The 19,898-nt window shown below is 50.2% G+C and overlaps 1 protein-coding gene across 10 annotated transcripts in view; it reads right to left on the bottom strand.

The window, feature by feature from the left end:
• Window positions 1–19,898, bottom strand: part of RABGAP1L (RAB GTPase activating protein 1 like) — a 788,918-nt gene that overhangs the window by 6,713 nt on the left and 762,307 nt on the right. For all 10 annotated transcript variants that reach the window (XM_070077150.1, XM_070077147.1, XM_070077148.1 and 7 more), the window contains 4 exons: window positions 17,564–17,674; window positions 12,067–12,171; window positions 9,630–9,713; window positions 4,659–4,730 (listed from right to left, as the gene is read on the bottom strand). In XM_070077150.1, the coding sequence (XP_069933251.1) occupies window positions 4,659–4,730; window positions 9,630–9,713; window positions 12,067–12,171; window positions 17,564–17,674 (372 nt within the window). The remainder of the gene's footprint in view (window positions 1–4,658; window positions 4,731–9,629; window positions 9,714–12,066; window positions 12,172–17,563; window positions 17,675–19,898) is intronic.

Here is a 19,898-nt window from a genome sequence, read left to right as displayed (position 1 = left end):
CTTCACTTCCGCTCCAGCTCTCTGCTGCAGTCTGGGAAAGCAGTAGAGGACAGCCCAAGTTCTTGGGCCCGTGCACCCGTGTCGGGGACCTGGAAGAAGCTCCTGGCTCCTGGCCTCGGATCAGCAGCTCTGGCCACTGCAGCCATCTGGGGAGTGAACCAGCAGATGGAAGACTTCTCTCTCTCTCTCTCTCTCTCTGGCTCTACCTCTCTTTGTAACTCTGTCTTTCAAATAAATAAAATAAATCTTTAAAAAAAAAAGATGCTTTATTTATTTGAAACCTGTCCTAGAAATTTTGTGCTACCCCTGCTCTCACTAGATGCCAAGTCCCGCCCCTTTTGCTCTACCTGTAGTATTTCACTTCATCCTAAAGCAACCATAAAGAGTGGGCACTGTTATCACCCCCACTTTACGATGAAGAAACTCGAGCGTTTACGTAACCCGACTGTAATACACGAAGGAAGGTCATCCTGACTCACTTCAATCGCAGCTTGCAAGAAGGCAGACTCTGCTGTCTACGGGAACAACAGAACCCTGCCTCCGCCCGGGCTGCCAATCAGACACACGGCAATGGGCTCTCCTTCAGGGGGCAGTGCTGCTGTCTTCCCACAGTATCTTTAAATATAATTTAGAGAAAAAGTCCACATTCTCTCTATTCTGTAACCTCCCATACCCATGCTCCTTGCACACCTGGCAAAACTCCATCCGCTTCTACACCACCGGGCACGTGTGACATCACCAGGCAGCCCTGAGGACTCCACCATCATCTTTGCATCATAAACATCTTCCTCTGATGTGTCCAAGCCCTGTGCACCTCAGGCCTCGATCCCTGTCACTATCCCAGTCTCCAGTGCCTTCTTGTCCCACCCAAAATGCCATGTTCATTCCCCTACCTGGTTAATAGTCAACAGACTCATTCAAAAACACCACTCTCTTAAAAACATTCCAGAATATTAACCCAGTACTGGCACAAAAGAGCTATCTAAAAACGTTGACTACAAAAATGTTGTGTCTTTCATTAAATGTTTACCAAGCCTGGCACACAATTTTATTAGGCTGAGCCATATGTAGGAACGCGCCAATCTCACCAGAGGCGTGATGACCTTTAAGCCAAGAGAAACCCATGCGCAAAGAGACAGCACTTCCAGAGGACGTCAAGGAATTGGAAACGGCTCCAGCAGACGGGGAGCGACACCAGAGTAGAGAGAAGTGGGCCCAGCGCTCTCCGAGGCCAGGCTGCGATGCTCATTAAATACCGTGCCACCGGATCCTGATGCTGTCTTAGAGACGATGTGTTCATTCACTCCACCGAGCGCGAAGCTCCATGGAGGTGCAGGGGGCAGCTGTGCTGGGGGGGGGGGATGCCGCCGATCCCCACCCAACACCCAACTGCGCCTTCTGCCTCAGCAGCAGGCCCCTGGCTCTGCGGGAGCCGGCGACGTGCCCTGACGAAGGGTGACATCTTGCAGATTTCCTTGAAGCAGCGTGTGGTCACAAAACTGAGTTCTGAGACAGAAACAGAGTGTGAGGAGGAACTTCTAAGAAGGCTGCTAAGAACAAACTCACTGAGCTGGAGCGAAGCCCTGGCATCTCTGCATCTCTTCGTGGCCTGGCACTCTGGAGTGGAGTGTGGGTGGGATGCCGGAAGCCCGCTGACGGGTCTGACTGTGAGCTGACCTTGAGGCTGGAAGCCCACTGACGGGTCTGACTGTGAGCTGACCTTGAGGCTGGAAGCCCACTGACGGGTCTGACTGTGAGCTGACCTTGAGGCTGGAAGCCCACTGACGGGTCTGACTGTGAGCTGACCTTGAGGCTGGAAGCCCACTGACGGGTCTGACTGTGAGCTGACCTTGAGGCTGGAAGCCCACTGACGGGTCTGACTGTGAGCTGCCCTGAGGATGGAAGCCCGTGCTGAAGATGTGTGGTCTCAACTGGGAAGTGGGGCCACTGGTAATGCCGGGGTTGCACCTTTGAGTCCTAGATTGCTTCTCCATGGGATAATTTACACCTCTGAGGTTTCAGCCAGTGCTATTTGGGGCTTCGCATATGTGGCTGCTCTAATCTAAACTGCTACGTGGAGGTACACAGTCCAGTTTAGACTGGTGGAGGTGGGCCGCAGCGAAGGTGCCATTTGGGATGCCCGTATCAGAGTCTCTCGGCTCCTCTGCTTCCAGTCTAGCTTCCTGCTGACGCACACCCCGGAAGGCAGCAGGTCACAGCTCAAGTGCTTGGGTCCCTGCCGCCCATGGGGGAGACCTGGATGGAGCTCCACGCTCCTGGCTTCTGCCTGGCCCAGCCCTGGCTGCTGTGGGCATCCGGGGGAGTGGACCAGTGGATGGAAGATCTCTGTCTCTCTCTTGCTGTCTCTTTGCCTTGCAAATAAAATGAAAATGAATTTTTTAAAAAGTATTATTTGAGGATGTTCATTCTGATCGTGGTAAAGAAGAGGAATGGAGGTGAGTTGTTGAAGAACCGGGAAAGCCAGAAGCTTCCACAGCTAACGAGATGAAGAGAGCACAGCACTGGAGAAAGGGGACGTAGAGGAAATCACTAACGGTATGGACTTTAGAGTCTGACTCCCTGGGTTCAAATCCTGGTTCTACCAACTACCAGCAGCATGGCCATAACTAAAGGAATTACCTGTTTGGGGTCTTATGATCAATACAAGAAGACAGAATGATGCACATGTGCTACAGTAGTTACAAGGTTAAACAGGTAACACATGCAACATGTTAAAACAGTACACGGGAGTGTTTAGTAAGCGTTAGCTGCTCTTTATTCTAGCAAAACAAATCCACGCCCCTTCTCGGACGGCTGGCCCTTCATCACCCAGTCTTACCTGTCACCCAGTATTCCCTCTAGTTCCGGCCACACCAGACTCTGAAATGCATGTTTCTTTTTTTTTTTTTTTTTTTTAAGATTTATTTAAAAGGTACAGTTACAGAGAGAGAAAGAGAGAGAGATCGATCTTCCATCTGCTGGTTCACTCCCCACGCGCAATAGTGGGAGCTGCACTGATCTGAAGCCAGGAGCCAGGAGCTTCCTCCGGGTCTCCTGCCCGGGTGCAGGGGCCCAAGCACTTGGGCCATCTTCTACTGCTTTCCCGGGCCACAGCAGAGAGCTGGATTGGAAGTGGAGCAGCTGGGACTCAAACCAGCGCCCCTATGGGATGCCGGTGCTGCAGACGGGGGCTTTACCCGCTGCGTTGTAGCGCCGGCCCTGAAATGCCCATTCCTACGTCTGTGTCTTCATCGGCACCACCTCCTCCCACACGGCCTTTCTAGCCTTTCCGTCTGAGTGGACGCTCCTCACCCTGCTTCAGCCCAGCCCTCCGAGCCTTCCTCGGTCTGCGGTTCTCATGACACACCCACTCTACAAGGGCTCGTCCATGCGTGCAACTCTGCACTGGGGAACTGATTCCTAAAGGTGTCAAGGACAAGTGTAACTTCTTTCACAGGAAAATTGGGAGCCTGTGGTTTTTGTTACAAAATGGCAGCCTCACAGCTGAGCAACGCTGTAGACACTCAACAGAGCCTTTATTGCAGGGTCAGTGTAAATCCTATTTCATTCTTATTTCCATCATCATTCCAGTTCTGGATAGCTAATCCTCTCATGGCGAGAAAGTTCACCAGTGAGTCTGGGTCGGTGGACCCACAGCGTACAAAGCATGCTCGATGCTAAGGAGGAAGGTTGCAAAGATTGACCAGAAAGAGAAGAATGATCTCGAAACTGTAGCAGGTTCAGAGCGGGAGATACCAAAATCTACGCTCACCAGTAATCTCGGACTGCAGTCCTGTAACATGAATCAAGAAAGATCCCCACATTTTGAACAGCAGGTCAGAGCAAAGTTCCTATTTTCAGGTTATAACACAGAAGTGTATATTTGTTGGAAGTCTAAGCACTTCTCATACATCATCTTGTTTAGCCTACAAACTGAGGTTCTGAGCCGGGTAATGTCTTCTCTGTTCCAGAAGACAAAACAAAGCTGAGAACGGTTCAGACAACTTTTCAAAGTTGTTAAATTCACCCAGGTATGCTCAATTGCCCAAAACACACTTATTTACTAGTATGAAGCCAGAACACATGCAAAGAGGATGACATCGGGTTTCTGTGACACTGGTCCCGAGAGCTGACTGTGCCAGCAGGTGCTTCTTAAGAATACCAGCCTATTTGGCTTGGGGTTGCTTCTACAGCATTAAACAATCTTTTACTCAAACAGCAAATCTGACTCAGAGCGGCAACATAATGAGTTTCACCACCAGGGGGCAGCATATAAACAAATGCTGTAGCGTTTTTCTTTTCCCCCCACAAACCAACCTCTAAAAAAATGTGGTGGAAGAATGGATTTTTCCAGGCAAGTCCTACATTGCCTACGGAGCTGACTATCCAGGAGCGTGACAGGACAATCCTACCCAGTCACATCAACGCAGGCACGGACATGGGCAGCTGAGGACGTTCAGGCTCGCTCCTTTCCTGCCACCTGGCCCTCACGGGAGGGATGCACAACCTCTGAGCTGGTAGGGAAGGGGGCCATACCCCCTGCAGGAGACAGGTAAGCCATTCGCTGTAACTTCCAAGTCCTTTCATTCAAAGTGGGGCAGGAGGGTCCTTTCAGGTACGTACAAAACTGCACGTCACAGGGCTGGTTCAGTCCTTACCTTCACCACTTCTAGCTCCTCCTTGCTGGCTGCCTGCTGTTTCTCGAGCCTGGTACTCAACTGGGAACAGATCTAAGGGAGGAAAAGAGGTGATTTATCACAAAGAGGAATGACCTGGTACATGCGCACCTAACTGTTGATCAATTCACATATTACTCCAGCATCTGGATCCTAGAAGAGGTTTTCAAATGATAGCCCTGCAAATGCCAGCCATTTTTTTAAAAAAAGATTCAGTTATTTATTTGAAAGGCAGAGTTACAGAGAGGTAGTGGCAGAGAGATAGGGGAGAGGGAGGGATCCAGAGAGAGCAGAGCAGTCCTCCACCCGCTGGTTCACTCCCCAAATAGCTGCAGTGGCCAGAGCTGGGCTGATCCGAAGCCGGGAACCAGGAGATTCTTCCAGGTCTCCCACATGGGTGCAGGGGCTCAAGCACTTGGGCCTGGGCCCTCTTCCACTGCTTTCCCAGGCCATCGCAGTGAGATGGATTCGAAGAGGCGCAGCTAGCACATGAACTGGTACCCATATGGGATGCTGCCACTGCAGGGGGAAGCTTAGCCTACATCACAGCACAGGCCCCAATAAATAATCTTAAAGATAAAAGTAGCAGAATGAATAAAACAAAATAACCAGAAAGCAACATGCACTAAAACTGTCATCCAGGGGTTTGTCAATAGTGTAGAAATTACAAGGTTGGGAGTGGCACTGTGGTGTAGTGGGTTAAGCCGTAATCCGCTATGGGCACTGGTTCGAGTACTGGCTGTTCTATTTCTGACCCAGCTCTCTGCTAATGTGCCTGGGAAAGCAGCAAAAGATGACCCAAGTGCTGGGGCCTCTGCACCCAAATGATAGACCTGGATGAAGCTCCTGGCTTCGGCTTGGCTTAGTCCTGGCCATTTGGGGAGTGAACCATCAGCTCGAAGATCTCTTTCTCTGTAATTCTGACTTTCAAAGAAATAAATCTTTAAAAAAAAAAAAAAGAAAATTAAAAACTTGGGTGCTGGAGTCAAATGTGAGTTTTAATGTGGCTCCAGCCCTACTACTTTATAGCTCTGTGACTTGGGGCAAATTCACTAATCTTTCTGTTTCTGCATAACTGAAAAGTGCTGTACTGTGACAACCAAGTGGAAAGATAAGTGTATGTAAAGAGTTTAGACAGCACTGGCCAAGTGCTCAATAAATATGATCTACCAGTAGTAGTAGACTTAATCCTGAAATATGGTAAAAATAAGCACTAGGAACTGGTGGAAATACGTGTCTTCAAAGGAAAAAAAAACCTGTTTAAAAATAATGGATATTGAAACCCATTGGAATAAAACAAGAATATTTTACTTTAGAAAAAGGGATGGAAACCAGGTGATGTCAAGTTCAAGTATGATTTGGGCTGGAAACATATACGGTCTCTGCTGTTATCAAAACAGACATGAAAATAGCTTGAGGTCAGAGCTTGCTTGTCGAGATCAGTCTCCAATTTCTCCTGATCCACACCTGAGGAACAATCAGTGGGAGTATATGGACTGATATTAAAAACAAAGGATTGGGGCCGGCACTGTGGTGCAGCAGGTTAAGGACCTGGCCTGAAGCGCCGGCATCCCAAATGGGCACCAGTTTGAGTCCCAGCTGCTTCACTTCCGATCCAGCTCTCTGCTATGGCCTGGGAAAGCAGAGGAAGATGGCCCAAGTCCTTGGGCCCCTGCACCCACGTGGGAGACCTGGAAGAGGCTCCTGGCTCCTGGCTTCGGATCGGCACAGCTCCAGTCCAGCCATTGTGGCCAACTGGGGAGTAAACCAGTGGATGGAAGACTTCTCTCTCTCTCTCTCTCTCTCTCTCTCTCTCTCTCTCTCTGCCTCTCCTCTCTCAGTATAACTCTGACTTTCAAACAAATAAATAAATCATTAAAAGAAAATTAAAAAAAAAAGGATCACCCTGATAATTTCTGAAAGTCAGGTAACCTTTTAAATAAACCAGAACATTCTGAAATAGAGCCAATGACGGCCAATTCCAATGCAACTACAGAACACATTTAGGTTATGTTTTATATCCCAAGTGTCTTCAAACAGATAGCTCTGTTGCCTTTCATACTATTTCCCAGGTAATACTCAAGAATAGTCCTAAGGATTACTATTTGAAGAGTTACATGAATATGGTGGCCACATATGGCATGACACATGGCAATGAAGAACATGTACCTGCAGGGTGGCTAGTGTTGTAGCACTAGCCTTTTCTCCCTTTTTAAACTTTTCAATTTTTAAAAAAATTTATTTGACAGGTAGAGTTATAGACAGTAAGAGAGAAAGACAGAAAGGTCTTCCTTCCGTTGGTTCACTCCCCAAATGGTCACCATGTCTGGTACTGCGCCGATCCGAAGCCAGTAGCCAGGTACCTCCTCCTGGTCTCCCATGGGGTGCAGGGCCCAAGCACTTGGGCCATCCTCCACTGCCCTCCTGGGGCACAGCAGAGAGCTGGCCTGGAAGAGGAGCAGCCGGGACTAGAACCCGGTGCCCATATGGGATGCCGGCACCGCAGGTGGAGGATTAACCAAGTGAGCCACGGTGCCGTTCCCTCAATTTTTTTTTTTTTTTTTTTTTGACAGGCAGAGTGGACAGTGAGAGAGAGAGACAGAGAGAAAGGTCTTCCTTTTCCGTTGATTCACCCCCCAAAGGCTGCTGCAGCCTGCACATCACGCTGATCCGAAGGCAGGAGCCAGGTGCTTCTCCTGGTCTCCCATGGGGTGCAGGGCCCAAGCACTTGGGCCATCCTCCACTGCACTCCCTGGCCACAGCAGAGAGCTGGCCTGGAAGAGGAGCAACCGGGGAATCCAGCGCCCCGACCGGGACTAGAACCCGGTGTGCTGGCGCCGCTAGGCGGAGGATTAGCCTAGTGAGCCGTGGTGCCGGCCCCCTCAAATTTTTTAAAAATTTATTTGAAAGGCAGCGGAACAGAGAACTAAGAGAGAGAGAGAGAGTGAGAGAGAGAGATGTAAGAGGGAGATCTGCCATCCACTAGTTCACTCCCCAAAGGCACACAACAGCTGGGGCTGGGTTGCAGCAAAGTCAGGAAGCTGGAACTGTGCCCAGATCTCCCACGTGGGTGGCAGGGACCCAAGTACTTGCCCCGTCACCTGCTGCCCCAGGGCGCACAGTCGTGGGAAGCTGGAATTGGATGTGACTTGAGCCCACCCACCCTAACAGGGGATGCAGGCCTCCCAAGAGGCGAGTGAGCTGCTGTGCCAACGGCCCCCCAGCACATGGTCTTCAATGTTCCTGCATTAGTTAATGTGCAACCATCCTGCTCCTAGTCGCCCACATTCAAAATCCCTAGATCACCGGCAGTGTGCCCCTTTGTCTAACAAAAACGTACTGCCTTTTGTGTGCCTGTGTCCTCCCTTTCATAGGTCTCTCTTGGACTCTGGTATTGTTTCCTCACTGCTCTGTGTTCTTGATCTCTTCAGTTGGTTCACTTTCCTCACAGGGACAGATCAGCACCAACATTTTGTCCCTGCCCAAAAATTCCTACCATGAACAAAATAAAATCCAAGCAGCTCAGTTTAGACCCCAAGACTCTCCTTGACCTGGGCCCCAAACTACCTCTGCGTCTTCTCTGAACGTAAATCCCTGCCACGTGCTATTTTCTTCTCAACCTCCATGTCTGTGTGCGTGCTGCTTCCCCCCCCCCCCCCCCCCGGTCCTCTGCTCTCCCGCTCCTTGTCTACGCAGCCAAGTCTCCCCAGCCCCAGGAGTGCATCTTAGATGAGCCCATCTCCGGGGAGGGCTTCCTCAGCTCCCACACGTAGCAGTTCCCTTTTTGCTTATTAATGCATAGGTATTATCTCCCTATTAAAGAGCTTTCAGAGGACAGAAATTGAATTAATTCATCTTTTTCTCCCCTGAAGAATTAATCCTCGTATGTAGTAGGCATATGTTGATTATCATAAAAGGGAGTAAGATAGCTTGGAAATCTTATTTTAAGACATTTTCCATGAATATGAGAAATCCTTATGAAGAGATGTTCATGATGTATGAAGTGAACTAGAGCTAGCTCTAAAAATAATAGGAAGAATGGTATAATGCTTCCTATTCCTATAATTATAAGTTTATTTATGCAACACTTACTTACACAGCAACAATGCCTATTCCGTGTATTTCAGAGATTATCCTTAGCTGGCAAGATTAAGGGAGGTCTCTCATCTTTGTGCCTTCCCCACATTTTCCTAATTTTCCATAAGGTTATAAATTATATATTATTATATATATATAATATATATATTATATTTTCCATAAGGTATATAAATTATAAAATTTCATTTATAAGCAGCAAAACACAGTGAAGAGGAAACAAACAAAAGAACAGTCAGCGCCGGTCTTCAGAGGAATGACTGCGTCAGAGAGTGAGTGAACGAATGGATGACGGAAACCTGGAAGCTGAGCAGTCCACTCAGGGCCTCTCGGCAAGGAGGGGGTCCTTGCCCTGGCCAGCCTTGCACAGGTCAGCAAACCCCCTCCGAGACAGCAACACCAGAGGACAGCTCCCTGCCGACACTGGCCACCTCGCCACGTGGGAAGAGTGCCCATCTTCTGTACTGACAGCGAAGGACACCCTGCGCCCGTGGCCGCCGTCCACCAGAGCTATCAGCAAATTTCCCAGAGGCCAGCGTTCCCAGCCAGATCTCCTGGGAATCGGCTTCTGAGTTAGGCAGAGGCTGGATCCGAGAGGTAATAAATAATACGCGTCCCATCCCTCTGAATCTCCCAAGCCCTGTGAACAAGATTGCTTTAGGTGAGTTAGACCCCGGAGGCACCACGTCTAGCCACTGTTCACTTCAGGGGGGAGAGTGAGTCACCGAATTCCATAAACCTGAAAACCTGTTCTGGAAACTCCGGAAACCAAAGTCTTTCTTCCCCAAGGAAAAACAAACAAACAAACAAACCAACAAAAATTACTTTTATGGCAACAGAAGCCACGATGGCCATTACCTGCTTATACTCAGCAATGATAGCTGTGGTCTTCTTGATTTCATATTCGGCCTTCTCTAGCTGTTTCCTGAAGACTTCTTTCAGCTAAAAAGGAATGCAAATGAGAAATATTGGGATTCAGCCAGAATCTCAATACCTTTCCACAAACACCGTGCGTTAGTCCCGTCTGCCGGATTCACTGTCAATGACAAAGGCAACAACTCCAGCAACAGGAATTTCCCTCACCGAAGTTGCATTTAAAAACATTTTGTTAAAATTTATTTATCTGAGAGACGGAGACAGAGAGCTGCGACCACTGGTTGGCTCCCCGAACGCCTGCAGCGGCTGGGGATGGGCTGAGGCTGAAGCCGAGAGCTGTGGACTCAACCCAGGTCTCCCATTTGAGTGGCAGGGACCCACTTACCTGAGCTATTACCTCCCACCTCCCGGGATGCCTACCGGGAAAGCAGCATGAGGAACGGGCCAGGAATCAAACCCAGGTGCCCTGAAGTGGGACCCACGCACCCTAACGCACGTCTTACCGCGAGGCTGACACCCAGCCCTGCATCTGGGTCCCTGGAAAGCCCTATCGTACCCAGAGATGTGGATTTCCTGCAAAATGTAAGGAGCAGCCCCACTGGAAAACTGCGTACGCTCACTGCTTCACAAAGACACTGCTACGTAAGTGCCCACTCAGAAGCTCCCTTTACCCTCTAAGAAACAACCAGGCCACAGTGCAGGCTAAAGCCGTTACTCTTAATAACATAAATTACTGAAACTATATTTTAGGACTTCCTATTCATAGTGCCCGTAGTCACTCCTGTTACCTCTGAAAGCAGGAACAAGAGGCTTGAAATCTGAGGAAGGTGGGTGAACCTAAGAGCTCCTGAGAAAGGCAGGTGATGCAGGGACTAAAACGGTGACGCCACAAGGAACCCAAGTGCCCCACAAGGCAGGTGCTTTGAGCAAGCGTCCCTGAGTTCCATCAGCCACAGTCTCCTCATCTAACAAATGAGGACAAGATAATCCCTATCTCGTAGGTGGCCCATAGTGGGTACAATAGGCTACACACACGCATGCACACACACGCACACATGCGCATGCACACACGCACACTCACATGCACACAGACACACATGCACACACATGCGCGTGCACACGCACACACACAGAGAAAGCAGAGAGGAGACCCAAAGCAGATGTCACCCTTACCCCCTGCCCTTCTCGGGTTCAGTCCCCTCTGGTCTAGGACACACCTGTGGAAGCAGGGGCAGGCGGCCATGGGTTCAGTCCCTCCTGGTCTAGGACACACCCGTGGAAGCAGGGGCAGGCGGCCATGGGTTCAGCCCCCCCTGGTCTAGGACACACCCGTGGAAGCAGGGGCAGGAGGCCATGGGTTCAGTTCCCTAGCCAACAGTTCATTCTTCACTACAAGTGCTGAAGCTGCCCGAACAAGGGCAGAGGTAAAGAGAAGCACAAAATCCACGGAGAGGTCTGGATCATTCCAGCAGTGCCCGGGCTGGAATCTACGTAGGCAACCCAGGAAAAATTTCGGATGGGTTAAAACAAATCTTGGCCCATGGTAAGTGCCCTACACTCATTTTTATCGTAGTCTAATGGCAGAAAATGCCTCACAGAACACTTTTTCTGAGGTGCTGAGTGGGTAACCTCACGGGAACCTTTTCCATGGCTCAGAGGTCTTTGCAACGCTTTGTGTTCTGCTTTGTACTCAGTGCGACCGACGTCAGAGTGAAACACGCAAACAAGCTGCTCACGGTCTAAGACGTCGCCTCGCTTCCTAAGTAGTTTTATTGGTCAAGTTCAAACAAGCTCCGCGCAGTGGTCAATCGGGGCTGCACTCCAGTCTGTGTCCTGCTAGGACTGGCGGGGGAGCAGCCTATGCTTCCCACGGGAGGCACAGGACACCAGGCCGCCATCCCTGTCCTGTCCCGGCTGCAGGGGTGCCTTCCTCACAGCCCCGCGTGAAGAGCACGGGCGCACTCCAAGGCTGATTCCCACAGGGGCTCCTTGTGTGCCCCCCGAACAGGTCCGCGCGCTCTGCCGGGACACCGAGCTCCCCCTTCCGAGGCCTGACTCAGGAATGACGGAGGTGGGGCCGCGGCAGGCTTCCGCGCAGCCCTGCTCACAAGCTGCTGCAGAGAAGTCAACGGTCCTGGAGCTACCACACGGAACCTGCAGAGCTCTTGGAGCCGAACTCGAGTTGCTAAACTTAGAGAAAAGTCAACACCCTTGCTAGACGTCTCTACAAAGGCAAACGCCTCAAAGCTGTTCAAGGGCAGAAATGCTGCCCCCCCCGCCCAGGTCAGCTCCATCACGCAGACGTCACGATGACTCCGGCATCGCCTGGCCTTGGAATAGCAACTCATTGCCCTCTTCCGCACGGTACCGAGCCTCTCCCTGCAGGCCCGTGGACAGCGAAGCCCCGGCTGCCTCTTACCTGGGCGGTCTCCTCCTCTTGCTTCCTCTTCTCCTCTTCCGTCTCCACCAGCCTCTGTTTGGTCAGCAGGAGCTCCTTATTCAACACATCGGCCTTGTCCTCTGCCTGCGGGTCAGGGCACGCCACAGTCACGACAAAGGGGGAGCAAGCGCGCGCTTCCCTTCTCCAGGCCCAACCTCCAGGGCCTGTGCCCAAATGGTTGCAGGCCCTTCTTCCCGCCCCCTGGCTCACCCAGGGGTGGCTCCGCTCACGGCACGCCAACTGTGTGCCGGGCGCTTGGCACCCGTTATTTCTAACCCTCACAGTAACAGCACTTCTTACGAATAATGGCAACGTGCTTTGGCGACATCACTATCTGGAACCACACACCCACCAGAGCTATGAGCTGAGTTTAGATTCGAATGACATCAAAGTTCCTGTTCTTTCTAAACGCTTCATCCGCATTGTCAGATGCCACACAGCACTCACTCTGCATAGAGGAGTCTGATAAAGGGACAGACAGAGTCTTCCACAGAAGCTTCTAGCTGGCAGTACATGGGTGGAATCAGACAGGATGTGTGGACGGGCGAACACGTTAGGCCCGAAAACTCAGAGGCCAGCAGATGCAAACTGGCCCACACAGGCACCCGGGCAGGTCAATGAGTAGAGTAAGGAGAAGACCAGAAATTGCTAACAGGGAGCCCTGAGGAAAACTGAGGGATGGGCCAAGGATCCAGGCAGCAAAGACTGTATTTCTAGAATGGCCAGGAAAAGCTGGAGACAGTGCCAAACTGAGCTGAGAGCACCGTGCCTCCGTTACTTGGCTGACAGTGCCCGTTTCCTATCCCAGGGCCGTGCGCTCATCTTTCAGGTCTCAGCTTCAAGCTCACATCGCAGTGAGGCGTGACCCGAGTTCTGCCTCACCACTCCCATCAAAATCAGCTCCCTGTGTTCACTCTCACGCTTTCCTGGTGGCACCCTAATGACGAATGCAGGTGTGGTCTGTCGTGCCCATGACACTGTGGGTCCCGGGAGGCAAAGACCTGACCTCTTCCGCTCATCACTGCGTCCCCAGCACCAAGCCTGTGTCATGCCTGGAGTAGGCACTCCCTAAGTACCTGGTGGGGCATGCATGCGGCTCTCCAAGTTGCTGTGGGAGTAGGCTGTATGGACCAGAGTGGCAGAGGGCCGTGGGATGAGTGCCCAGCGTCGAAAACGCAGATCCAGAGGGCAGGTAGCAATGTGAGGACAACCCTGTTCACAGCACCCAACCTCATCCACGTGATCATGCAAAGTGGCCAGCTGGCTCTGTCTGTTTCACCGTGTCTGCCACACGGCCAGATGGCCCGGCCAGCACAGGCTGCTGGACACTGACAGAGAACTGCAGTCCACGTCTCTGTTCTCACTGTGTTTTATCCCCTGATGCCCCCGAGCTCAGTGGCCGGACCTCTGCTGTCAGATCATTTGGGACTGCCAGGTAGTTAAGTGGGAAAAGTCCCTCAAAACTCTTTAAATTCTAAAACCTCTGATGCCTTAGACTGAAGGGGGCGGGGGGAATCTACATAGCGAATGAACAGACTAACAGGAGAGGCGGATTTCAAAAAATGCAGTAAGAATGTTACAAGTGTTGGTAAGTGTAAGCTATCTGGCGCGGACTACAGAAGCTCAAATACTGAAAGCCCTGGTGCTAGCACGAAGCCTTGTGACCAGGTTATCATTTAGGGATTAAGGCACGGGCTACGGCGCCCGCTTCTCGCTCATGCATGCATGCGGGAACCTCACAAGTTTGTGGGAAAATGAAATTGAAAGGTACGTTTGAGTGTAAAAAGGCTTGAAATCCATGCACGTGAGGGATTTTCAGAAAGTTCACAGGAAACGTATACTATCAAAAGCTATTCATGGATTTCAAGAATTGGGGATGGGGAGCGGGGGTGGAGGCCTGCATTGTGGTACAGTAGGTTATGCTACCGCTTGGATGCCCACATCCTGCACTGGGTGATAGTTCGAGGGCCAGCTGCTCTGCTTCCTGCTAGTGTTCTGGGAAGCAGCGGACGATGACTCAAGTACTGGGGTTCCTGCCACCAGCATGGGAGACCCCACTGGAGTTCCTGGCTCCTGGCTTCAGCCTGGCCCTGCTCTGGCTGTTGTAGCCATTGGGGAGTGAACCAACAATTGGAAAATCTTCCTGTCTGTCACTCTGCCTTTCAAATAAATAAATAAATACATCTTTTACAACCTTAAAAGTAAAGAACTGGGGGTGGTGGTGACTGTTCCGGAGCAGCTGTGAAAGGCTGAGGCTGCTGCGTGTGATGCTGTATCCCGTATCAGTGCTGACTTGAGTCCTGGATGCTCAGCTTCCAATCTAACTTCCTACAACACCGAAAGGCAGTGGGTGAGGGCCCAGTAAACAACCTGGAATATCTATATTTTTGACCATTTTGATCTCTCCTTTTTCAACGTGGCTTTTCAAGTCTCTCTGTGTGTATGCAAAGATACTTGCTCTCTAGTGGAAGATGGCCCAGTCCTTGGGCCCCTGCACCTGTGAGGGAGACCCGGAAGAAGCTCCTGGCTTTGGATCGGCACAGGTCCATTGTGGCCATTTAGGGAGTGAACCAGCGGATGGAAGACCTCTCTCTGTAACTCTACTTCTCAAATAAATGAATAAGATCTTTAAAAAAAGATACTGGTTTTCTCATTATAAAATGAGGGGTTTAAATAATACCTGCTTCATGGAGTCATTAAAGAGATTAATGAGATAATGCTTATAAATTGCTATATACAGAACTTGGTACATAGTAGGTATTCAGCAAAAATGTTATTTGCTAAAGTCTTCCAATGACTTATTATGTACGCCCAATACATTTCCTAAACAGCTTCCAACCTCTTTAACTCATTTCAACTGCATCCTGAGTCTAATTGTTATAATTTTGTATTTAGTTATTCATCTTAAGAAAAACATTAATGGATGAAATTTTTAACATGGCCAAATCAATTGAGTCAAGACCATTTGGAAAGCCAATCTGAAACAGGGTTGTGATTACAAGGTCTGGTTTTTTTTTTTTTTTTTTTTTTTTTTTTTTGGTAAGATTGGTTTGTTTGAAGGGCAGAGTTTCAGAGAGAGGGACACAGAGACATCTTCCATCTGCTGGTTCACTCCCCAGATGACAGCTACGGCCAGAGCTGGACCAATCTGAAGCCAGGAGCCAGGAGCTTCTTCTGGGTCTCCCGTGGAGGTGCAGGCGCTCAAGCACTTGGGCCATCCTCTGCTGTTTTCCCAGGCACAGTAGCAGGGAGCAGGATCAGAAGTGGAACAGCTGAGACTTGACAGGTGTCCGTATGGGATGCCGGCATAGCAGGTGGAGGCTTAATCCATTATGCCACAGTGCTGGCCCGGGGGCCAAGTGTTTTTGTAAGGATCATTTTCTGGACTGCTCTCTCTGCCTTCCACGTGCTGTGTTCCCAGCAAGAACAGTTTCTGTTCCAAACTCAGTCAGTGCCGATGCCCTCGGCTTCCTCTCCCCCAGTTCGCACTATTTTCCTTAGTGGTGCTCTTTCTGCCATCTTACCATACTTCTGAGCTACAAGATTAGCTGTCCATAAGGGAAAAAGAAGCTGTGGCAGGGGAAGTTTTTAGCTGTCTTTCAATTTTACACGTTTAAGCGAATTTATGCTGTTACTGGATCTGTAGTTTGAATGCTGCTGAGGCACAGTTAAGCACAAGTGACGACTTTGTTACAGACTCACGCAGTCTCCATCTCCATTTTCCTGACCCTGCACCATCTGTCGGGAGTATTTACATTGTAGAAGTCAGAAAATAGAGTGATAATTTTAAGTCTGCACAAGACTGTTTCCATATTGCCAATCATTTCTGGCAGCGCCAGCAACAGAAAACAGGAAGTCCTAAGACTGTCAGCACCGTCGGAAGTTAAACAGTTTCAGGTCTTCCTAGCACCAGCTGACACCGACTGAACACATTCTACTGACTGCTTTACCTATTCCAGCTTTTAAAAAGACTTATTTATTTATTTAAAAGGCAGAGCTGCAGAGAGAGAAGTGAGCGTGCACACGCACGCATGCACACACACACACAGAGAGACAGAGAGAAAGAGAGAGTCTTCTACCCACTGATTCACTCCCTAAATGGCCACAACAGCGGGGCTGGGCCAGGGAAAGCCAGGAGCCAGGAGCTTCATCTGGGTCTCCCACGTGAGAGCAGGGGCCCAAGAACTTGGGCCATCTTCCGTTGCTTCCCAGGCACATTGGCGGGGAGCTGGATAGAAAGTGGAGCAGTCGGGACTTGAGCCGGTGCCCAAATGGGATGCAGGTGTCGCAGGCAGTGGGTTTGCCCTCACCCACGACAGCATGAGGCTGGCTCCACCCACCTCCTTCTTCTCTCACCTCTATGAAGTAGATACTTCTATACCTATAGACAGGATAAGAACTGCCCTGGGGAACACGGCTGCCAGAAATCACATTGGGCAAAGACATTTGACAATCCAACTTGTGTTTTTGTTTTGTTTTGAGATTTACTAATTTGAAAGGGCAGATTACAGAGAGAGAGAGAGAAAGATCTTTCATCTGCTGGTTTACTCCCCAAATGGCCACAATGACCAAGGCTGGACCAGACTGAAGCCAAGAGCCAGGAGCTTCTTAGCGGCTCCCATGTGGGTACCAGGGGCCCGTGCACGTGGGCCATCTTCCATCGCTTTTCCCAGGCTATCGGCAGGGAGCTGGATTGAAAGTGGAGCAGCTGGGAGATGACCCACATGGATGCCGGCACTGCAGGCGGCAGCTTTACCTGCTGCCACAATGCTGGCCCTGGCGATTCCACTCTTAATGTACATATTTCATATAAGACTTCACACTTCTTACAGGTGAGGCTTCTTACTGGAACAGAAAGCAAGAGGCCTGCCAGTGTTACAGCGGCATTAGTACACACTCGGTGCCTAGCACGCTCAGCCTATTTATTTAAATATTTGAGAGGGAGGAAGGCGGAGAGAGGGGGAGAGAGCAAGAAAGCACTCCTATCTCTGGTTCACCCCCAAATGCCCGCAATGGCTGGGGCCGAGGCAACAGCAGAAGCTGGGCATTGACTCCAGGTCTCCCACGTGGGTGCCAGGAACTCAGTCACTTGTGTCACCACCACAGACTCCCAGGGAGGAAGCTGGAGTCAGGGCTGGGCATCCAACCCAGGTGCACCGTCGACCGCTAGCTAGGCTCGCACTTGCCCCTGCGGTCTGTTCTGATGCTCAGAGCATTCTAGCTCTCACATGCACATTCCGTTGGCTGCCCCTGTTTGGGAAAGGCGGCAACAAACAGAAAAGACACCAGGGACGTGTAGGGGTGCAGCAAGTCCGTCACGGGTTGTTTGGAAATGACTCAACCCTTTCTCTAGGGCTTGCACCGCCAGCTCCTGCCACCGCCCACCCACTCACCAGTCCCACGGCTCACGGCCCTGCGGCGACAGCCACATGGAGGTAGTCGGCACGGCTCCCCTCCACCTAGCCAACAAGCTTACCTGATCCAAGTCGTTCCGCAGGGCGATCTTGCTGGTTACCAGCTCGTGGGCGAGGTCGTCGTTCTCCTGTTCCAGCCTCATGCTGGCTTCCTGCAATCGCCGGTTCTCCCTCTGCAGAAAAGGACGACAGCGGGAAGCAGGCGTTAGAGCCGGGCGTGCGGGCAGACACACGTGCACGCGGCCAGGAAGAACAAGCAACAGCGACAACGGGAACTTTCCGCAGGTGTAAGAAGAAGGCGCAAGTGGTACAGGAAGGCAGCGCTGCTGTCTGGGGAACGAGGAGCCAGCGTGGCGGAGGCGACTGTCTGCCGGTGACACAACTGTCCCTGATCCGGGGGGAGCTGCGTGATGCACAACACGCCACACACAGCCACATCTCCAAACACAGTGCCAGCTCCTGTGAGGTTTTCATCTACACCTAGAACGCGGACACAAGCGCAGCAGGGCCACCCTTGACCCCACAGTAGGGACGGAAGGCGGGAACACCACGGATGCTTTCTCAAGGGCAAGCTTGCAAATCACCGAGTATGGGCAGGAGCTCCAGAGGCAAGAATGAGGACCATGGGATCCGGACTGGGCTGCACCTGACATTCCTTGAGTTAAAACAGAAGCCTTCCTGAGCACCCGTTTTTGTGTTAGTGCAAGAAATGTTTGCTTTTTAAAAAACATTTCAGATTGAAATTTTCTGGATAAAGTAAGTTACTGAACTTTCTCCTCCCTCCCAGCGCCCCCTCCTCCCCCGCCCCGCACCCGCCCCTCCAACTCCCAGGGAAAATCAGAAGCAAAGTTATATGATGAAAGAACCAGGTCATGAATCCATATGGAGCCATGACGGATTTGTACATTCACAGCTGTTTCCAGAATAGCGACTGAAGTGTTTCCCATCCACAGTACGGAAAATGCTGTCTGCTAATGCTAGCACTTATTAGGAGACTCAAAGGCGAGCTGACAGGAAAGACTTCAATGTGCTGTGACCTTCCTGTTTTTCAGATCACACTCCTCACTGCTTTCTGCAAGGGTGGCAAAAACTCAGACGCAGCAGAAGACAAACGCGGGTTTTGGAAGACAGCGCATCACCGCACACTGGGTGGGGTGGAGTTCCTTTACCTTCTGTGGCACAACCCGCTTTTGTTATGCAGAAAGAAGAAGCCTAATCTCTATGTTGTTTATTTATATATTTATTTATTTGAGAAGAGCTAAAAAATAGATGGTCAGGGCAAAGCCTGAGACTTCCAGGGAGGCAGAGAGAGGGTCCATGAACAGGGAAGGCCAGCTGAGAAATTTAAGGATGGCCCTGCACTTCGGCCGTAAGCAGCTATTGCGCCCGTCTGAAACGGCAGACTGAGACACACTGGGGGAATGTCCAAACATCCTTCCAAAAAAGATGTGCACTACAAAATGTGAAAACCAGCCAAAATCACTTACATTTTCTGTTTTTCACTTGACATGCAGACAGATGGAGACAGAGCTCCCACCTGTTGGTTCACTTCCCAGACGCCCGCGACAGCCAGGCTGACGCCGGGAGCTAGGAACTCAACCCAGGTCTCCCAGATGCGTGGCAGGGACCCAAACCCTCTAAGCCACCAGCTGCAGCCCCCAGGGCCTGGGATGGGCAGCTGGGGCCAGAACTGAACCCCAGCACTTGCATCATGGGGCATGAATGTCTTAACTGCTAGGTCAACATTTATGCTCACTTCAATACATTTTGAAATAAATACTTGAAATCAACTCGTGATAGAGCTTCAGGCAGCATTAAGATATCGGAGTAAAATAATAATAGAGGAAATGCTTATTTTGCCTTCTAGAAAAAAAGATGAAAAACTGAAAAATCCCATTTTTATAACAATATAAGCAACAGATATTATCTAGGGGTAGCAGATTCTTTTTATTGCTGTCTTTGTTCTTTTAACAGGTTCCCAAGTGTTGTGCAACTGAACACAGAATAAATGTGTAACAGTGTTGCTTAAATAGTCTGCACATTTATCATGCTTGCAGAGATGGAGGGGACAGGCAGAGTTAGCTGAGTACAAGTTGTGACTACAAGTAGCTACACTTTCTTCTCAGGAATACCTGGGCAAGGGTTACACTGTCCTGTATCCTGGATTCAGTGTGGTGTTGAGCGGAATAGGAACTTCTAACAGAAGTGAACTTACAATCCTTTTTCTCATTTTGGCATTATATCACTTCCAGTGGAAATGAAATTCTTTTAGCAAACTTCGTAACAAAACTATTACATTTAGTCATTTACAAAACTTGGAAATATTTTAAATTTTTATTTATTTATTTTTTGACAGGCAGAGTGGACAGTGAGAGAAAGAGACAGAGAGAAAGGTCT

The sequence above is a fragment of the Oryctolagus cuniculus genome, chromosome 7 (assembly GCF_964237555.1).
Source record: "Oryctolagus cuniculus chromosome 7, mOryCun1.1, whole genome shotgun sequence".
Lineage (NCBI taxonomy): Eukaryota > Metazoa > Chordata > Mammalia > Lagomorpha > Leporidae > Oryctolagus > Oryctolagus cuniculus.
The sequence above is the reverse complement of the archived record's forward strand: the minus strand, read 5'-3'. Positions and strand labels throughout refer to the sequence as shown.